The sequence below is a fragment of the Columba livia genome, chromosome 21 (assembly GCF_036013475.1).
Source record: "Columba livia isolate bColLiv1 breed racing homer chromosome 21, bColLiv1.pat.W.v2, whole genome shotgun sequence".
Classification (NCBI taxonomy): Eukaryota; Metazoa; Chordata; class Aves; order Columbiformes; family Columbidae; genus Columba; species Columba livia.
Window position 1 is genome coordinate 6,565,777 of NC_088622.1, and position 15,920 is coordinate 6,581,696.

General features: G+C 49.2%; 1 protein-coding gene across 6 annotated transcripts in view; it reads left to right on the forward strand.

Moving 5' to 3' along the window:
- Positions 1 to 15,492, forward strand: part of CDC42 (cell division cycle 42) — a 31,000-nt gene extending 15,508 nt beyond the window's left edge. For 4 of the 6 annotated variants that reach the window (XM_065038178.1, XM_065038179.1, XM_065038180.1 and 1 more), the window contains 4 exons: positions 5,167 to 5,239; positions 8,439 to 8,548; positions 8,635 to 8,832; positions 14,143 to 15,492. In XM_065038178.1, coding sequence (XP_064894250.1) covers positions 5,167 to 5,239; positions 8,439 to 8,548; positions 8,635 to 8,832; positions 14,143 to 14,232 — 471 coding nt within the window. In that variant the 3' untranslated portion in view covers positions 14,233 to 15,492. Of the gene's footprint in view, positions 1 to 5,166; positions 5,240 to 8,438; positions 8,549 to 8,634; positions 8,833 to 12,757 lie in introns of all 6 variants that reach the window. The other 2 variants (XM_065038181.1, XM_065038182.1) reach the window with 2 other exon arrangements.
- The last annotated feature ends 428 nt before the right edge of the window (positions 15,493 to 15,920 follow it).

Here is a 15,920-nt window from a genome sequence, read left to right on the forward strand (position 1 = left end):
GCACAGCCACATCCTGTGGCCGTCTGCTTGTCCTCCCGAAGCTGTTCTTGATGGTCAGGACGAAACAAGTGGTCAGTGAGTTCATGCGGTGGGCGTTTCTATACTCAGCCTTAGTGAAGTGACCCTGGATTATGTTGAAAAATGTTATAAAATGTGTATTTTGAAACCTCATGTCTTTGTCTGCTGTCCTGCAGGTGGTAGCACTGTCTGTAAATCCCTGCTAACAAGCAATGTGGAAAAGCTACTCAAAGAAGTTACTTGCCAGTGAAGTGCATTCAGGGTGTGCTGGCACTTACTACAGTGCCTTTTAAAACTGTGCCACATCTCTGGGTTTTTATTTACCTCTCAGCTTCATGGCTTGAGGAACTTGCTGTTCTGGGGATATCACAGGTCTGTTCCTAATTCTGTGTATGGACTAGAGGTGGATTTCAAGCTCTGGAAACTGATGAGTAAGGTCTGATATTCTGGCTAATGCTTCTAGTGACAAACAGCAAAGAAACAGAACACAGCATTGTTCCCAAAATGCAAGCGAGCTGTCTGGGAGTCAACAAGTCTTAATATCCCCAGAATGTCTGTTGCTGAGTAAGGAACCCAGAGAAAAATGGGCAGGACTCTTGACTGCTTAACAAAAATGTTTAAGCAGGAAAAGAACCTGGAGGTAGATGTTGGATTTTGAGAACCTGGTCAATACTGGTGGTGGTAGCTCTAGGCCAGTGTACCCACAAACACCAGAGTCCAGCTGCAGCAGCTGCTGCAAAGTGTCTCTGGAGAGGAAGGTGGCACCTGTTTTAACAAAATCCCAGGCTGGTTGGGCTGCAGGAGCTCTGCAGATCCCCAGCCCAGCCCTGCCAGCGCAGGGTCACAGAGCAGATCACACAGGTGGGTCCAGGGGGTGTGAATGTCTCAGAGCAGGAGACTCCACACCCGCTCTGGGCAGCCTGGGCCATAGAGTCACAGGATTATTTTGGTTAGAAGAGACACTTAAGATCATTAAGTCCAACCATAACCTAAATATAACACCAACCCATGTCCCTGAGAACCTCATGTCCGTCTGTCCAGCCCTCCAGGGATGGTGACTCCAGCACTGCCCTGGGCAGCCTGTTCCAATGCCCCACAGCCCTTTGGGGAAGAAATTGTTCCCCAGATCCAACCTCAACCTCCCCTGGCGCAACTTGAGGCTGTTTCCTCTCATCCTGTTTCTTGCTGCTTGGGAGCAGAGACCAACACCCTCAAGGTACAGAAGCTTCTCCTTGTGTTCAGATGGAGCCTCCTGTGTTTCAGTCTGTGCCCGTTGCCCCTCACCCTGGCGTTGGGCACCACTGAACAGAGTCTGGTCCATCCTCTGACACCCACCCTGAGATATTGATCCATTGATCACATCCCTCTCAGCTTCTCTTCTCCAGCTCAACAGCCCCAGCTCTCTCAGTGTCTCCTCATCACAAAGATGCTCCAGAGCCCTCAGCACCTTCATCTTCCTCAGGGACCCAGCGGCACAGAGCAGTTGGCAGAAGGTGGGGGTGTGTTAGCAGACCAGTCCCTGTCTGGTCTCACACTGGGCTGCTCCGTGTGCGCAGGCAGCGCAGGGGCTGCTGTACATGGGCTGTGCTGCTCCTGGCGTAGCTGTGCTTGTGCACCACGATTGCAGCAGTGGCTGAAACATCCATGAGAACACACTGGATCAGAGTCGCAGATCGGTTTCTTTCACTTGGCTCTGTGTTTGGCAGCTCTTTCTCTTTATTTTGAGGATATTTCCCAGTGGGAGATGGGTTTCATACTGGTACTGCACTTGGTTTGTCACCTGCGTGTTTTTGATGTCATTGCTATTCTCAGATAAAACCAGCACGTCGGTGGAAAGGCACTGGTGACATTTGGGCAGTGGCAGAGCAGGTGTGAGTCAGGCTCGTGCCATCTGCTGTAACGGGCTGTCCGGCACTGGCAGGAATTGAAACTCGGGTTAATTGTTGCTTTGGTTTTCAGCCCGTTTGGCACAACTGAGGCTGAAACTGTCTGTGGATCATGCTGTGGGACTGTAGCTGCCAGGTCTATCTGAAGGCTGCCCTTGTAACCCCGACCTCCTTAGCCCTGAGCCCTGGGCCTTTCACTAGTGCCTATACCTGATTAAAAAAAATCCCATTTAGCAGATAGCTTGAAAAAACAACTTGTGAGCAGTGTAGAGGAAAGGGACCTGGGGGTCCTGGTGGACAACAGGATGAGCATGAGCCAGCACTGGGCCCTTGTGGCCAGGAAGGCCAATGGCATCCTGGGGTGTATTAGAAGGGGGGTGGCTAGTAGATCGAGAGAGGTTCTCCTTCCCCTCTACTCCGCCCTGGTGAGACCACATCTGGAATATTGTGTCCAGTTCTGGGCCCCTCAGTTCCAGCAGGACAGGGAACTGCTGGAGAGAGTCCAGCGTAGGGCAACAAAGATGATTAAGGGAGTGGAGCATCTCCCTTATGAAGAAAGGCTGAGGGAGCTGGGGCTCTTTAGTTTGGAGAAGAGGAGACTAAGGGGGGGACCTCATTAATGTTTATAAATATATAAAGGGTGAGTGCCATGAGGATGGAGCCAGGCTCTTCTCGGTGGCAAACAATGATAGGACAAGGGGTAATGGGATCAAGCTGGAACACAAGAGGTTCCACTTAAATTTGAGAAAAAACTTCTCAGTGAGGGTGGCAGAGCCTGGCCCAGGCTGCCCAGGGGGGTTGTGGAGTCTCCTTCTCCGGAGACATTCAAAACCCGCCTGGACATGTTCCTGTGCTACCTCACCTGGGTGTTCCTGCTCCATGGGGGGATTGGACTGGATGATCTTTTGAGGTCCCTTCCAATCCCAAACATACTGTGATACTGTGATGAGGCAGAACACGTGCTAATCCTCCCAGAGGGCAGCTGCAAGTGGTATCATCGACTTCTTGTCCACTGGGTGAAAATGAAGGGATGTCCTTGGGGGATTAAACTGCCAACATCTGACAGAGTGAACACTCTGACCTTCAACACGGAGCGTTCAGTTTCCTGTCCTGTACGTCGCAATGGATGAGTTCTCATACTGACCTGTCCTTTGGAGTCTTGAAGTTGTAGTCGTGGTGTATTGATACACAAATTGAAATGCCTCCCACCAACCTTCAGCCTGAAGATCTTACTTGTATAACAGCCGGACACTTTCTGGGGTGTTCAGCAAGGCCGATGGTACCTGGGTTGTGTGAGGAACAGTGTGGGCAGCAGGTCAGGGAGGTTGTTCCTGCCCCTCTGCTCTGCCCTGGGGAGGCCCCATCTGCACAACTGGGGCCAGTGCTGGGCTCCCCAGTTTCAGAAGGACAAGGAATTACTGCAGAGAGTACAGCGAGAGCTACAGAGATGCTGAGGGCTCTGGAGCATCTTTGTGATGAGGAGACACTGAGAGAGCTGGGGCTGTTGAGCTGGAGAAGAGAAGCTGAGAGGGATCTGATCAGTGGATCAATATCTCAGGGTGGGTGTTAGAGGATGGACCAGACTCTGTTCAGTGGTGCCCAGCGCCAGGGTGAGGGGCAACGGGCACAGACTGAAGCACAGGAGGCTCCATCTGGACATGAGCAGAAACTTGTTTGCTGGGAGGTGCCAGAGCCTGGCCCAGGCTGCCCAGAGCAGGTGTGGAGTCTCCTGCTCTGAGACATTCACACCCCCTGGACCCACCTGTGTGATCTGCTCTGTGACCCTGCGCTGGCAGGGCTGGGCTGGGGATCTGCAGAGCTCCTGCAGCACAACCAGCCTGGGCTCCTGTGAACATCTTGAATGCTAATCTGAAGTAGTATGAGGGAGACTTCTGCTGTTAGCTCATGCTCCTGGGGATATATATGCAGCATGTTGTGGCCATAGCTGCTTTCTTAGATACCGGAGTTTTGACAGGTGAAAAAATGAGTGTGCTGTCAGGTATTGCCTATTTCCAGTCAGGTGGAAATGGCCAGTCTGGACTCCTGGTAGTTCAGCCTTGAAGTGCTGTCCCGCTGGTCTTATCTCAGTTTTTAGAGGGATTTTTTCCGAGGACCTGAGCTCCCACTAAAGCCCTGTTAATAGGTGCATGTGACAGCTTATTTCTTTGTGTCCCTCCCTTCTTCACCCAATGAAAGCTTTCGAGACGACCGCTGGCTCTCTCATGCTGCAGCTTATTTCAGTGGGGAAGCTGCTCAGACCCCAGTTTTGTGTTGGAGCAGCTTCCGTGTCCTTATTTACAGGTCCCAGCCGCCCCGGTAACGCGCAGCACGCTCTGCAGGGACAGCTGCTTTGTTCTTTGGCAGTGGGGAGGACTTTTTTCTTTTGCAAAGGTGCTTTCTGAACTACCATCTGTTGCGGTTCTGAAGATAAAACGGTTATTGAAATGATGGATACCAACCCCAGACAGCACAGTCCTTAATGCTGAGCGTGCGGGTGTCGAAGGAGCAGGTTTGGGGCAGGGCCTTGGGCTCAGTTGTCTTGTAAACAAGTTCCTGGGGAAGCGTTTTTGGTAGCGTTGGCCCTTGAGCTTTGTAGCGGGTCTGCCCTTGAGGCCAGGGCTGTTGTGCCCGGTGCTGTACAATATAACTTGATCCTCTGGAGCTGGATTCTCCATTTAGACAGAGAGTGAATTTGACCCAGACTGATGTTGACCAACTCTACTGTTTCCTCCGGAGACGGAGGATAAATTCCCATTGAAAAGATGGACTCTATTGAATTCCCCAGGTGTCCAGAAAGATGAACTTGAGAGGAGTCCGGTCCTGTGAGCAGCAGCTCAGGGCAGGGCCCAGCCTGCTCAGTCCTGTCTCTGGGGGGATGTGGCGGCTGTGTCACACCAGCTGTGAAGGCTGGAATTCCTGTGGCAATGTGGGAAACCTCTTTGCAATTACAGGCAGGAGCTGCTGCAGGTGTTTTGCTCAGTGGCTTTACCTTGTTGGATGCGGTCGTGTATCTGTGCTCTGGGTACCTCTGTAAGCAGCTCTTGCATCCCTCTTCCTAATGGAATTGTCCTAGAAACAGCTCTTGCATCCCTATTCCAAGCTGCATTTTCCCGTTAACAACCTTTGTAACCCTAATGGTTTCTGTGATCCTGTGCTGGTGACTCTCACACAAATCGGAGGTGACCTGGCAAGGCGAGCAGGACAATGGTTTGAAAGGTGGTTTATTCACATCCTCTGAAACGCATTTCTCTTTTCTTACCAGGTTTTCGATAACTATGCTGTAACGGTGATGATCGGAGGAGAGCCGTACACCCTGGGCCTCTTTGATACCGCAGGTGAGAAATCGGGTGTTCGTGTTTCAAGATTTAGTTGAGATGACGTTGAACGTGAAGATACACAGTTGGTTCTTTTATTTTAAAATAAATCGTTCTTGATTCTTCTTTTCTGAGCTTTGGGGAGTTGCTAAATTGAGTTTATTTTAAACAAAACTAAACAACAACAACATAACAAAACCCAAAATAACTCCACACAGCCACCCACAAAACCAAACCAAGAAAACCTTCCAATTCTTGTAGAGCTGTTTGATTTTTGTGATGCCAGGTGACAACTCTCAAACTTTCACCTCTAATCTAAGCGATATTTGAAAGAGAAGAAGTTTCTGTGTTTTTAAACGAAGGAGAAAATTGTGTTGAATAAAATGTGGGTTGCGTGTGGTTTTAGTTCAGTAAATAGCCTGGTTTTTGACCAAATCTCAAGACAGAATGACTAACATTTGAGTATATTGGATGCATGTCTCTGCATTCTTAACATGCAGGCTGCTTTGTTGATGGTTATTCGACTGTATCTCAGTTGCTGGTTGGAGAAGTGTACAGTGATTCAACAGCTGCGCACGTTGCTTTGCACATGTGAAAATTCAGCAAGAAAGGGTAGAAACTGCTTCAACTGCCAGTCACCCCGTCCCCAGCCTGTAACGACACCGAAGTTGTGTGGCAGCCTCTGGTATTGCCAGCTCTCCTGGAGAACTTAGTTAAGCTGTTACCTAAGATTTTCTCAATGGAACTTAATCTGGCTCTTTCCATCTCTGTTTTTACAGATGCATTATTAGTGTCTTGTTTAATGAAATGATCTTACACTTCCAGTTAAACACTATAGCTTCAATTAGCTCTTCATGCTCTTCTCCCAAATGTGTTTTGTGAATCAGTTATTGCAAACTTCTTAGTTCATCAGCAGTTAAGTGCGGAATAGAGGTTCCTTCCTGACACTGGGGAGCTGCTGGAGGGACCAGTGTGGAGATGGTTCTCAGCTCTGACCTTCTGGTGCCATTTGATGTGTGGGTAGAAGCTGCATTAGGTCCTTCTCTGCCCGAGGTCTTTTGGGTCCACAGCAGCCCAGGCTGGTTGGGCGGCAGGAGCTCTGCAGATCCCCAGCCCAGCCCTGCCGGCGCAGGGTCACAGAGCAGATCACACAGGTGGGTCCAGGGGGTTTGAATGTCTCAGAGCAGGAGACTCCACACCCGCTCTGGGCAGCCTGGGCCAGGCTCTGGCACCTCCCAGCAAACAAGTTTCTGCTCATGTCCAGATGGAGCCTCGTGTGCTTCAGTCTGTGCCCGTTGCCCCTCACCCTGGCGCTGGGCACCACTGAACAGAGTCTGGTCCATCCTCTAACACCCACCCTGAGATACTGATCCATTGATCAGATCCCTCTCAGCTTCTCTTCTCCAGCTCAACAGCCCCAGCTCTCTCAGTGTCTCCTCATCACAAAGATGCTCCAGAGCCCTCAGCATCTCTGTAGCTCTCGCTGGACTCTCTCCAGTAATTCCTTGTCCTTCTGAAACTGGGGAGCCCAGCACTGGCCCCAGCTGTGCAGATGGGGCCTCCCCAGGGCAGAGCAGAGGGGGAGGAACAACCTCCCTGACCTGCTGCCCACACTGTTCCTCACACACCCCAGGTCCCATTGGCCTCTTGGCCACACGGGCACATTGGTGACTCACGGTCACCCTGTTGTCCCCCAGAACTCCCAGGTCCTTCTCTGCAGAGCTGCTTTCAGCAGGTCCCCCCAACCTGTGCTGGTGCCGGGGGTTGTTCCTGCCCCGGTGCAGGACCCTGCACTTGCCCTTGTTGAACTTCATCAGGTTCTTCTCGCCCAGTCCAGCCTGGCCAGGTGTCTGGATGGCAGCGCAGCCTCTGCTGTGTCAGCCCTTCCTCCCAGTATCATCAGCAAACTGTCGCAGGGTTCAGGCCTCTGGAAGCTGCTGTGTGTGTAGATATGAGTATCCAGGTGCCGTCCATCAGTGTGGGTTCAGTAACCCAGCAGGAGTGCCGAGACCTTCCCAGGAGGGTCAGTGCGTGTTGGTGACACCACACTTGTGGGTACCAAGGCTTTGCTGTCGGAGCTGAGCTCCTCAAGTGGCAGCTTTTGTTCTTTAAAGGTTTTTTGCTAAATGGTAGGCAGCACAAGTGACAGACTTTACAATGGATAAAGCCCCTATTACTAACTGCAAAATTAACAAAAAAAACAGATTTGAGGATTTGTTTTGAACTTGTCCTGTGAAGACAAAGCTTTTTGGAGCAGCCTGTTAATCCCAACAAGGTGTGTTGGGCAGGGCTTGTCTCCTCTGTGTCCAGCCAAGCGTGAGAGCCGCAACAAGCGGGTCAGAGCTCCGTCTGCAAACTGTGGATCTTGTGCTTCTGACGTGTCCCAGGTGTTGTTTCCTTCAAGATCTCAGAGGCCTTTGCCCTGTACGGCAGGTGTGGGAGCATCTGTTGAAATTGGCGTTTCGAACAAGCGTTTCTGTGGCTGCCCAGGGCAGTGGTGGATTCACCATCCCTGGAGGGGTTTAAAAGGTGTTTAGATGTTCTCATGGATGTGATTTAGTACTGGAGTTAGTTATGGTTGGACTCAATGATCCTGAGGGTCTGTTCCACCCGAAAGAATCCTATGATTCTACGATTCTGTTCTATAAGTACAGCAGCTCCTTTAGTGCCAGGTTTGCTTTCTAGAGTTGAATTGAAGAGGAGGAGGTGTAAGAATGAGCTCAGGCAGAGTTGGGCTGGTGGGTCAGTGCTAACAGCGTTCACAAGCTTAAGTCAGAACATTCTGGTGAACAAAACTGCTCTGTTATTCTCCAAACCTTTCACCTGGTGATAGAATTTGATGGCATAATACTTTTAATAAACGGACTAGGTACAGAAGACCTCATCTATAACCAGACCCCTGTTCTGCAACTTTCATCAGAATTGAGGAGACTGTTACGCAGTCTGAAGGTGTTTAATCTAAAAATATATTAGAGTGTACTCCTATCAGGCTTCCCAGCTCTCTGTGGTTTAAGCAGCTCATTGTTACGTAGCAACCGAGTGAATTCTGGATTTGAAAGCTCAGATCTTCAGCTGTTTGGGTTCAGGGCATGTGTATTTGCTTAAGAGTGAGGATTAATCACAACAATGCTGTTGTGCTGGGATAAGCATTCTAACTCCCCATAAAGGGCAGTATGTAATGGTCTGGGTCTAATACTGTGTTAATTTTCTCCTGTTCTAGGTCAGGAAGACTATGATAGATTACGACCCCTCAGCTATCCACAGACAGATGTATTTCTGGTCTGTTTTTCAGTGGTGTCTCCTTCTTCATTTGAAAATGTGAAAGAAAAGGTTGGTTGGCCTCTGCAGTGCTTCTGGAAATGCATCAGGACTTATTAGGTGCTTAGTAACAAATATTGTGTCTTCTCTGTCTTTAGTGGGTACCTGAAATTACTCACCACTGTCCAAAGACTCCTTTCCTGCTTGTTGGGACCCAAATCGATCTAAGGGACGATCCCTCAACAATTGAGAAACTTGCCAAGAACAAGCAGAAGCCCATAACTCCAGAGACGGCTGAAAAACTGGCCCGGGACCTGAAGGCCGTCAAATACGTGGAATGCTCTGCGCTCACGCAGGTGAGGGTTGGTCTTTGACCATTTTTGCTCGCTTATATTCTTTGCAGTTACAGGGACAACCAGCTCAATATGGATGTTGAAGGGTATAAGGTGTGTTTCTGCTGTTGGTAATGTAACTTTGTCCTGTTGTGAGGCACAAGGACTTGGCAATGGTACAAAGAGAATCAGCTTGTGAAGATTAGACATAGAGAGGTGATGGAGGAGGACGGGATCGCTGTGTTTGCTTTCATGTTGGAGGACAGACAGCTATTGGAAACTTGGAAGGTGTGTTAGGCTGGGACACAGAATGCAGCTCACTACTGAAGAGAGCAGGAAAAGGGACAAAAAAACCTCAGAAAAATCAGTTCTGCTACTCGTAAGACTTAAAGTTTTCATAGTTGAGAAGCTTCTTTCTCTTCCGGCGCCGTTGGTGGTGAGTAATGTTTCCTGTGTCCGCCTGAAGATGGAAGTTCTGTTGAAGCAGAAAATAACAATGAAATAGTTCTTAAGACATAGACGTGGTGATGTGTGGACTTGTGAATGTGAGTCTGAAGCCAATTAAAAGAGCTGATTTGAGGCCAGGAAACCAGGTTTCCTTTCCCTTGAAGGCAGGAATCCGAGGGTGGGAGCCATCGGCCGGCGCGTCGCCTTCGCTTTGGGTGCCCTGGGAGCTTCATCTTGCAGAACTGACTGCGCCTCTTTCAACAGTTTCCTTCGTGCTGCTCTGTAAAGCATTTGTCCCTCACCTGATGTGCACGGTGTCAAGTCCCGCGCTCTTTTCACTTCTGTCGCGCATTCATCTCTTGTATCTTGAGCACAAAGCTTTCTTGCTAAACTTCTTCAAGCCTGAAGTTCTGCTGATACCTTGCAGCTTTGGCCCAGACTGTGTGTTGACTCTTCTACTTGGGATCCTGAGGCCTTCTTTAAAATGTCGTAATGAAGCTTTGCCACGTGTTTGCTGAGCAGGAAAGGGCTTTGGATGGGGTTGTGCAGGACCCCAGCACTGGAGCTGCACTGGGCGCCCCTGCCCAAAGGTGCTCTTGGCTGTGCTTCCTACTGCCCACACACAAGCTGAGGGTTATTTGTGTTTGAGCTCTAATTCTCTTAGGTCCCTTCAGCCCCAAAATACCACTTTAGGTGGTGTCTGGCACATCCTGAATGCTGCAGAACCTGCTGTTGGATAAACACATCCCAGGACTTTTTGTCCTGAGACCCTTTCCTCTGTAGCTTGAAACTTGCCATGTTTAGTCTGCTCAGATAGCGTGGAAACGCTCAGTGTCACCAGAGTAAGAGCTGATATGATTAAGAATGTCAGTGTTTATCCTTCTTATTTCCAGACAGCCTGAACTGTATCTGTTGCAGAGAACAGCTCGTTGTACTTGGAAGCTCGGCCTGACCATGGCACTAGTGCTTGTACATACATGTGGGTGGTTTTAGGAACCGAGTAAGCTGGGCCGGGGGTTCCGATGCCTCCTCACCTGCAAGACCGGTCACTTTGGATCTGCTCTGTTCTCCTTTTGCTGGTGACTCCCCTCACAAACCCCTTTTCTCAGCCTGTTGTAGCTGCCCGACAGAAACACAGATGATCTGCAGGGGGCTGTTTGAAGTTCCCGGCTGCCGTTCCTCGCCACGAGTGTTGTTTTCCTGCCTGCAAAACCCTGTTCTAGGAGCCGGTTTCAGCTAAAGCTGGGCTCAACTGGGTGCTTCAGTCTCTTTTTACCGTGGCTTCTGTCTGCTGAGTTCATCTCAGCGATCCAGGGTGTGTTGTTTTTCCTTTCCAAATAATTTACAAATGACTTTGACACCGCAGTAGCAAGTAAGCACTAAATCCCAGGGCGAGAGCGTGGTTGTTTTTCCCCTGAGAGGCAGAATTTGCTTGTCCATGTGGAAGAGCTGATGTTTTGAAGGTACCTGGTGAGTCCTAAGAGGATGAGTTTGAGTTCTTTCCATACAGAGTATCTGCTCCTCCCAATCCGGGTGGCTCTGCACTGTGAGGAGTTGCTTCTGTCCCTCCTCTCCTCAGGCTGTTTTGTGATGAAGACACTTTTAATGCCTTTCTTCAGCCTCCCAACACCGCTGTAAAAAGTGGATGAACACTTCTGTTAGGAAAGGGTGCTGTTAGGAAAGGGTGACCGGCAAACAGATGACAAGTAAAACGCGCGTTGCTTCGGTTACACTTAGGAGTTGCAAGTCTTAGTGGACTTTCTGAAGTTCAGCGTTAGTACCAAACACAAGGGAGAGCTTGGAATCCAGGGCCTTTCCGCCCCTGCTGCTGAGTCGACAGTTTTGACACAGATCTATAAAGTGCATTAAACTGCGTGTGAATGGAGCGTCAGCACGGGAGACGTGTTACTTGATCCAGAGTATCAAGGCCCATGTGCCAGTGGTATCCAACACATCTCCCTTCGCATGGTTGCTCTTGGATCATCCAGGCGTTCAGCCCCAGTCCCATTTTCACAACAATTTTGTCCGTCTCCTATTTCTTCTCCTCTTATCCCAGTTTTTTGCCAGATCCTTCAAAACAAATCCTAAATTCCGTTCTCTTAAATGAATTTCTCCTGTGCAATAGGAAGACGAAAGAGGAGTCCTCAAGTAGGAGAATTAAGGAGATGTGTTTTCTTGATTCTCGCCCTGCCTGGGTTCTTAATCTAACACTGCATAATTGAGTTTATTCTACAACCTTATTCTTGCAGATAAAGACAATCTAATTAGTACCCAGACTTCACATAGGCCTTATTTATTTGAAGTCTCTTGCTCTTTTGCCAGTCTGGGCTGCAACTCATTAAAAAAATGAAGGGAGGATGTACAGAATAATTGTACGTGGTAATTTCCATCACTTCTGTTCTTTCAAGTATAATCTTGCATGTAACATGATGGACTTAAATGCTTCCAGGTGGAATTGCCTTAGAGATCTCCCGTGTGTGTGTTTCAGCAAAACAAGTTCAAAGGCTTTTGAAAAGGAATAAATCCAGCCTAACCTGGGAGGGAGAAACGGCAAAGGCTACGCTTCTTTACAAGAAATAGTTCCAGTTTTTCTCTTTGGCGGGGATCAAGCAGTTCTGACTGTAGGGAGGCTGCACTCACGACAGTAGATTTAGGCGAGTCCAGTCGCAGAAACCCGGGTGGGTGTCCCCAGTGTCCAGGTGTGACGTGGCTGTGCCAGGGAGCGGTGACACTGGTGACACTGGTGCCACTGCCCCCCCGGCACTTGCGGCACCGCGACCCTGCCCCACTGTGATCCCGCAGCTCAATGATCCCCCCCCGACGCTGTTTCTGTCCTCCCGTGAGCGGTTCTGTTCGCTTTGGGAACCAAACTGAATAACTGAAACATGCTCCTCGGTGCTGGTTAAGATGCCACATCGCTGCTTATCGACCGGTGGCCGATGTGTGGAGATGCCGATGGCCGCACCTTCCCGAGCGGCGCCGTGTCCGTCCCAGCTGCTGGTTTCTGGAGATGTTCAGTTATTCAGGGCTGAATTCACAGGGCACAGGGGCTGTTTGTTCTGCGCTGAGTCTGCACATGGAGTTGGCGGCTTATCCGCAGCGGGTGACTAAAAAGGTCCCCCTGGCCTTTTGGATCCCTGTGGTGGGTGAGCCGCTCTCCGCTGGGTTTGTTCCCCCGTTATTGTTAAATTGAGAACCGCCACTGTTAGCGTGGCCCCTCTCGCCCCCGTGTTCTTGCCGCTGTGTTTGTGCCTCTGCCCTCCTGAGTGTTCATTTTGTCCGACTCGCTCCGTCACGTGTTCTGTCTCTGCCATTGACTTCTGGGTCATCTCAATGACATTTCCTCCCGGGATCTACTTTGTTTTTCTTCTTTGCAAAGTAAATCTGTTTGCTGCCTCTGTGAATTCAGCCTGCTCTATCCTGAATGCTCTTTGTATCTGCTTGTTTTTGCTCTAATCCTCTAACCTGGCTGCTGTTTTTTCCTCTCCCCTCTGTCTTGTAGAGAGGTCTGAAGAATGTGTTTGATGAGGCTATCCTAGCTGCCCTCGAGCCTCCGGAAACTCAGCCCAAAAGGAAATGCTGTATATTCTAAACTCTCTCCTTCCCCTCTCGCTGCTGCTTCCTCTGTCCCACTACTGTAGAAACCTGGTTATAAAATGAATAAAACCTTGACTGAAAGCTGTTGTGTCTGCTTACCACCTTAGAGCAACCTCTGTATTAGCTCTTGGACTGAAAACGATACTTAAGATCTTTAGTAAAATGTTGTGACCGTGGAACACCAACTGGACTCGCTTAACTCTCTGCTGCTTGGGTTGCCAGATGCGGGTAGTTTTATAATTCAGGCTGTTGGGGGAAAGGAGCTGCTTACATCACTATTTAAAGAAAGATCGAAAGAATAAGACGTGATGTTTGATCTTCCAGAATCCGACTGGAAGAAACGATGCGCGTTTTGTTTCCAATTTCTACTTGTGACTCTTGTGAACTGTATTTGCATGACAAAAAGTACATGAAACGGTGACCTGCAAGTGACGCTGTAACGTGAAGGGTTTTCTGGTTCTCCTTTGTGCAGTGAGATGTTGTTCTGTCGCTGTTGCTTTGGCTGTCTGTGCTGTGGTGGAGTATTTGTCAGTCCTCGGGGGGAAGGAAATATCGATGTACTTGCTATTGCTTTATGAACTGTTAAAATTCCTGCTTTCGCTAACATGGTAGAGCTCTTCATTTCGATGATGGATCCGTAAAGCCTGTTACTGTAAGATGTAAAGCTGCTTCTTACTCTCATGCTTCTGATTTTTATTGTTTCAAGGAGAAAACATCAATTGTAGCTTGTCTTTACATTTGGAAATTAAAAACTGCGGTTGTTTGTATAAACGACTGATGAAGCTTTATTCCGATTTGCATCTGCTTCACTTTAACCCTCCACGCGGTGTGCGGTTCCCGCTTGGTCCCCACTTCTCTGACCCCACGGCTGCTTTAACCCTCGGGCGTTCGGGACCAGCAGCCTGACCAGGCCATAAACTGGATTTCTTGTTGCATGCTTGGCCTTGTCTCTCCTGACACACCTGCTCCAGATCCTGGAATGAACGCAGCACTTTCCGCTTCGTCATTAGCATGTGAAATGTCTTAATAGCCAAAAGATACCGTAAGGAAATGACTTGGGTACGTGTCTTTTGCTTCTTGCGGATTAGACCGGTGTGGTCTCGAAGGATCCTGCTCGGAGAACGAGACGCGGTGCGAGGAGCCGCTGGCGGCCGCGGAGGCTCCGGGAGCTGTGGCTGGCACAGGCGGCCCCGCCGGCCCGGGGTTCGTCAGCCGCTTGGTTTGCTGTGCTTTTGTTTGTGTGCAAACTCAAAAATGAGACCGCCCCTCTCTCTCTTTGCCCCTTTTCAGAAAGGCCTAAAGAATGTATTTGACGAAGCGATATTGGCCGCCCTGGAGCCCCCGGAGCCGAAGAAGACTCGCAGGTGTGTGCTGCTATGAACGTCCCTCCAGAGCCCCTTCTGCAGAGCTGTTGTTTGGTGTCGTACTAAAAAGCAATGTTTAAATCAAACTAAAGATACAAAGTTTAAAATTTGTTTTTGCAATAATGACGAATGCCCTGCACTCCCGTCTCCCCCACACGACCCCTGTGTGAGATGAGAATGTTAGCGTTTATTCCCCGGTGCCCCCTCAATTCAGTTAAACTAGTTAATTTTGAGTAATTATGTATTACCAGAAAACACTGATCAGTACTAGTTGTTTTTTATTTTGTTTACTGTTTCTAATTTTTTGTTTAAAATCCAGGCATGCTTGTGATGACTCTTTCTGTAACAGACTAATTCGAGGCTGTTTTACTCAAGCCTTGTCCCTTAGGCCAGTCTGGCAAGACTTGGTTCTGGTTTCAAGAACTCGTGGGGCTGTTGTGCAGCCAGACGCAGCCTGGCTGTGAGCAGACAAATACAGGAAAGCAAAATGTCCCAAGCTGGTGCTCCTCGAAGGAGGAGTGTAGAACATGGATCTGCACCTCCTCCGAAGTTGCCTTGTTTCTTCCCCTGGCTTTCTGCTGTGCAGGTCAGAAATTTCTACCCCGTCCTCTAAGTTATGAAGCCTTAGGAATAGGAGAATCCTTTTCTCTGGATGCACCATCAGACTTGAAACTAGCTTGCCACTCTTTAATCTTGACATCGTCAGCTTTTGTTACATGTTTTAGAAATAACTGCACCTTTTAAAGCACGATGCAGTCGGCTTTTAACCAACCAATGCTTAATTAATAGAGAAACGCTTACAACGACCCGCGCGGCCACTGCTGCTGGGGCGCCGCAGGGCCCTGGTGGGGGTTGAGCTGAGCTCCGCGCTGGCCCTGGTGGTGCAGTCTCCTCTGGATGGGGTGGAAAGCCAGACCTGCGGCAGGAGGGGTGTCTGGCCTTGAGTTACCAGCTGGGGGAACCCCCTTTCTTCTGCATTTTGCTCCTTAAGTAACCTTGAACCTGTGAGGTGGGTTCCGGCCGCCGAGGATCGTGCGCAGCGTCTGTACGTGGACCGGCTGCAGCGTCATAGGGGTTTTACCAAAAATACAGTTTGGCTTGCAAATTCAAAGGGGTTTTTTTTTTTTTTTGTTTTTTAAGACCTAAGGAATCTTCTCCATCTTCCAAAATTCCGATTTCTTGTAGACTCATTAGTGTTGAACCAATGCTTTTTCATGTCTAAGTTCTTTGTATATGCATTCTTTTCAGATGTATTAAACATAAAGTATCTTCACAAGCCTGCCTGAGGGTAGTTATTTCCCCTGCCTTTCTCTGGAGCGTGAAGCACTTGTAAATATGCCTTTTATCCCCTGCGAGCCCCACTCTCCTCCTTGCAAGTTAGTTTGGGTCTTAATGCTTAATCCTGTCGGTTCGTGTCGTCCCCTCCGTTCTCTTGGGATCGCTCTGATCTTCGCTGTCGCACCCAGCGCTGGAGTGTGGTTCTTAATGAAATACTCGGCATTGTGCACCTTCCCAAACATTAAAGGTTGACTTTTGGGGCTTATTGGGCTCTTGCACCTCTTCTGTCAAGAACTGAATCTTCGGGGGGGTTTCCTGTTGCTCCGTGTTTACGGGCAGATAGAAAAACCCTGAAGGGCCAAATGGCATCATACCTGTCTCCATCCCAAAAACGCACAGGATTTGTTACACTTTTGGTTGATTGTC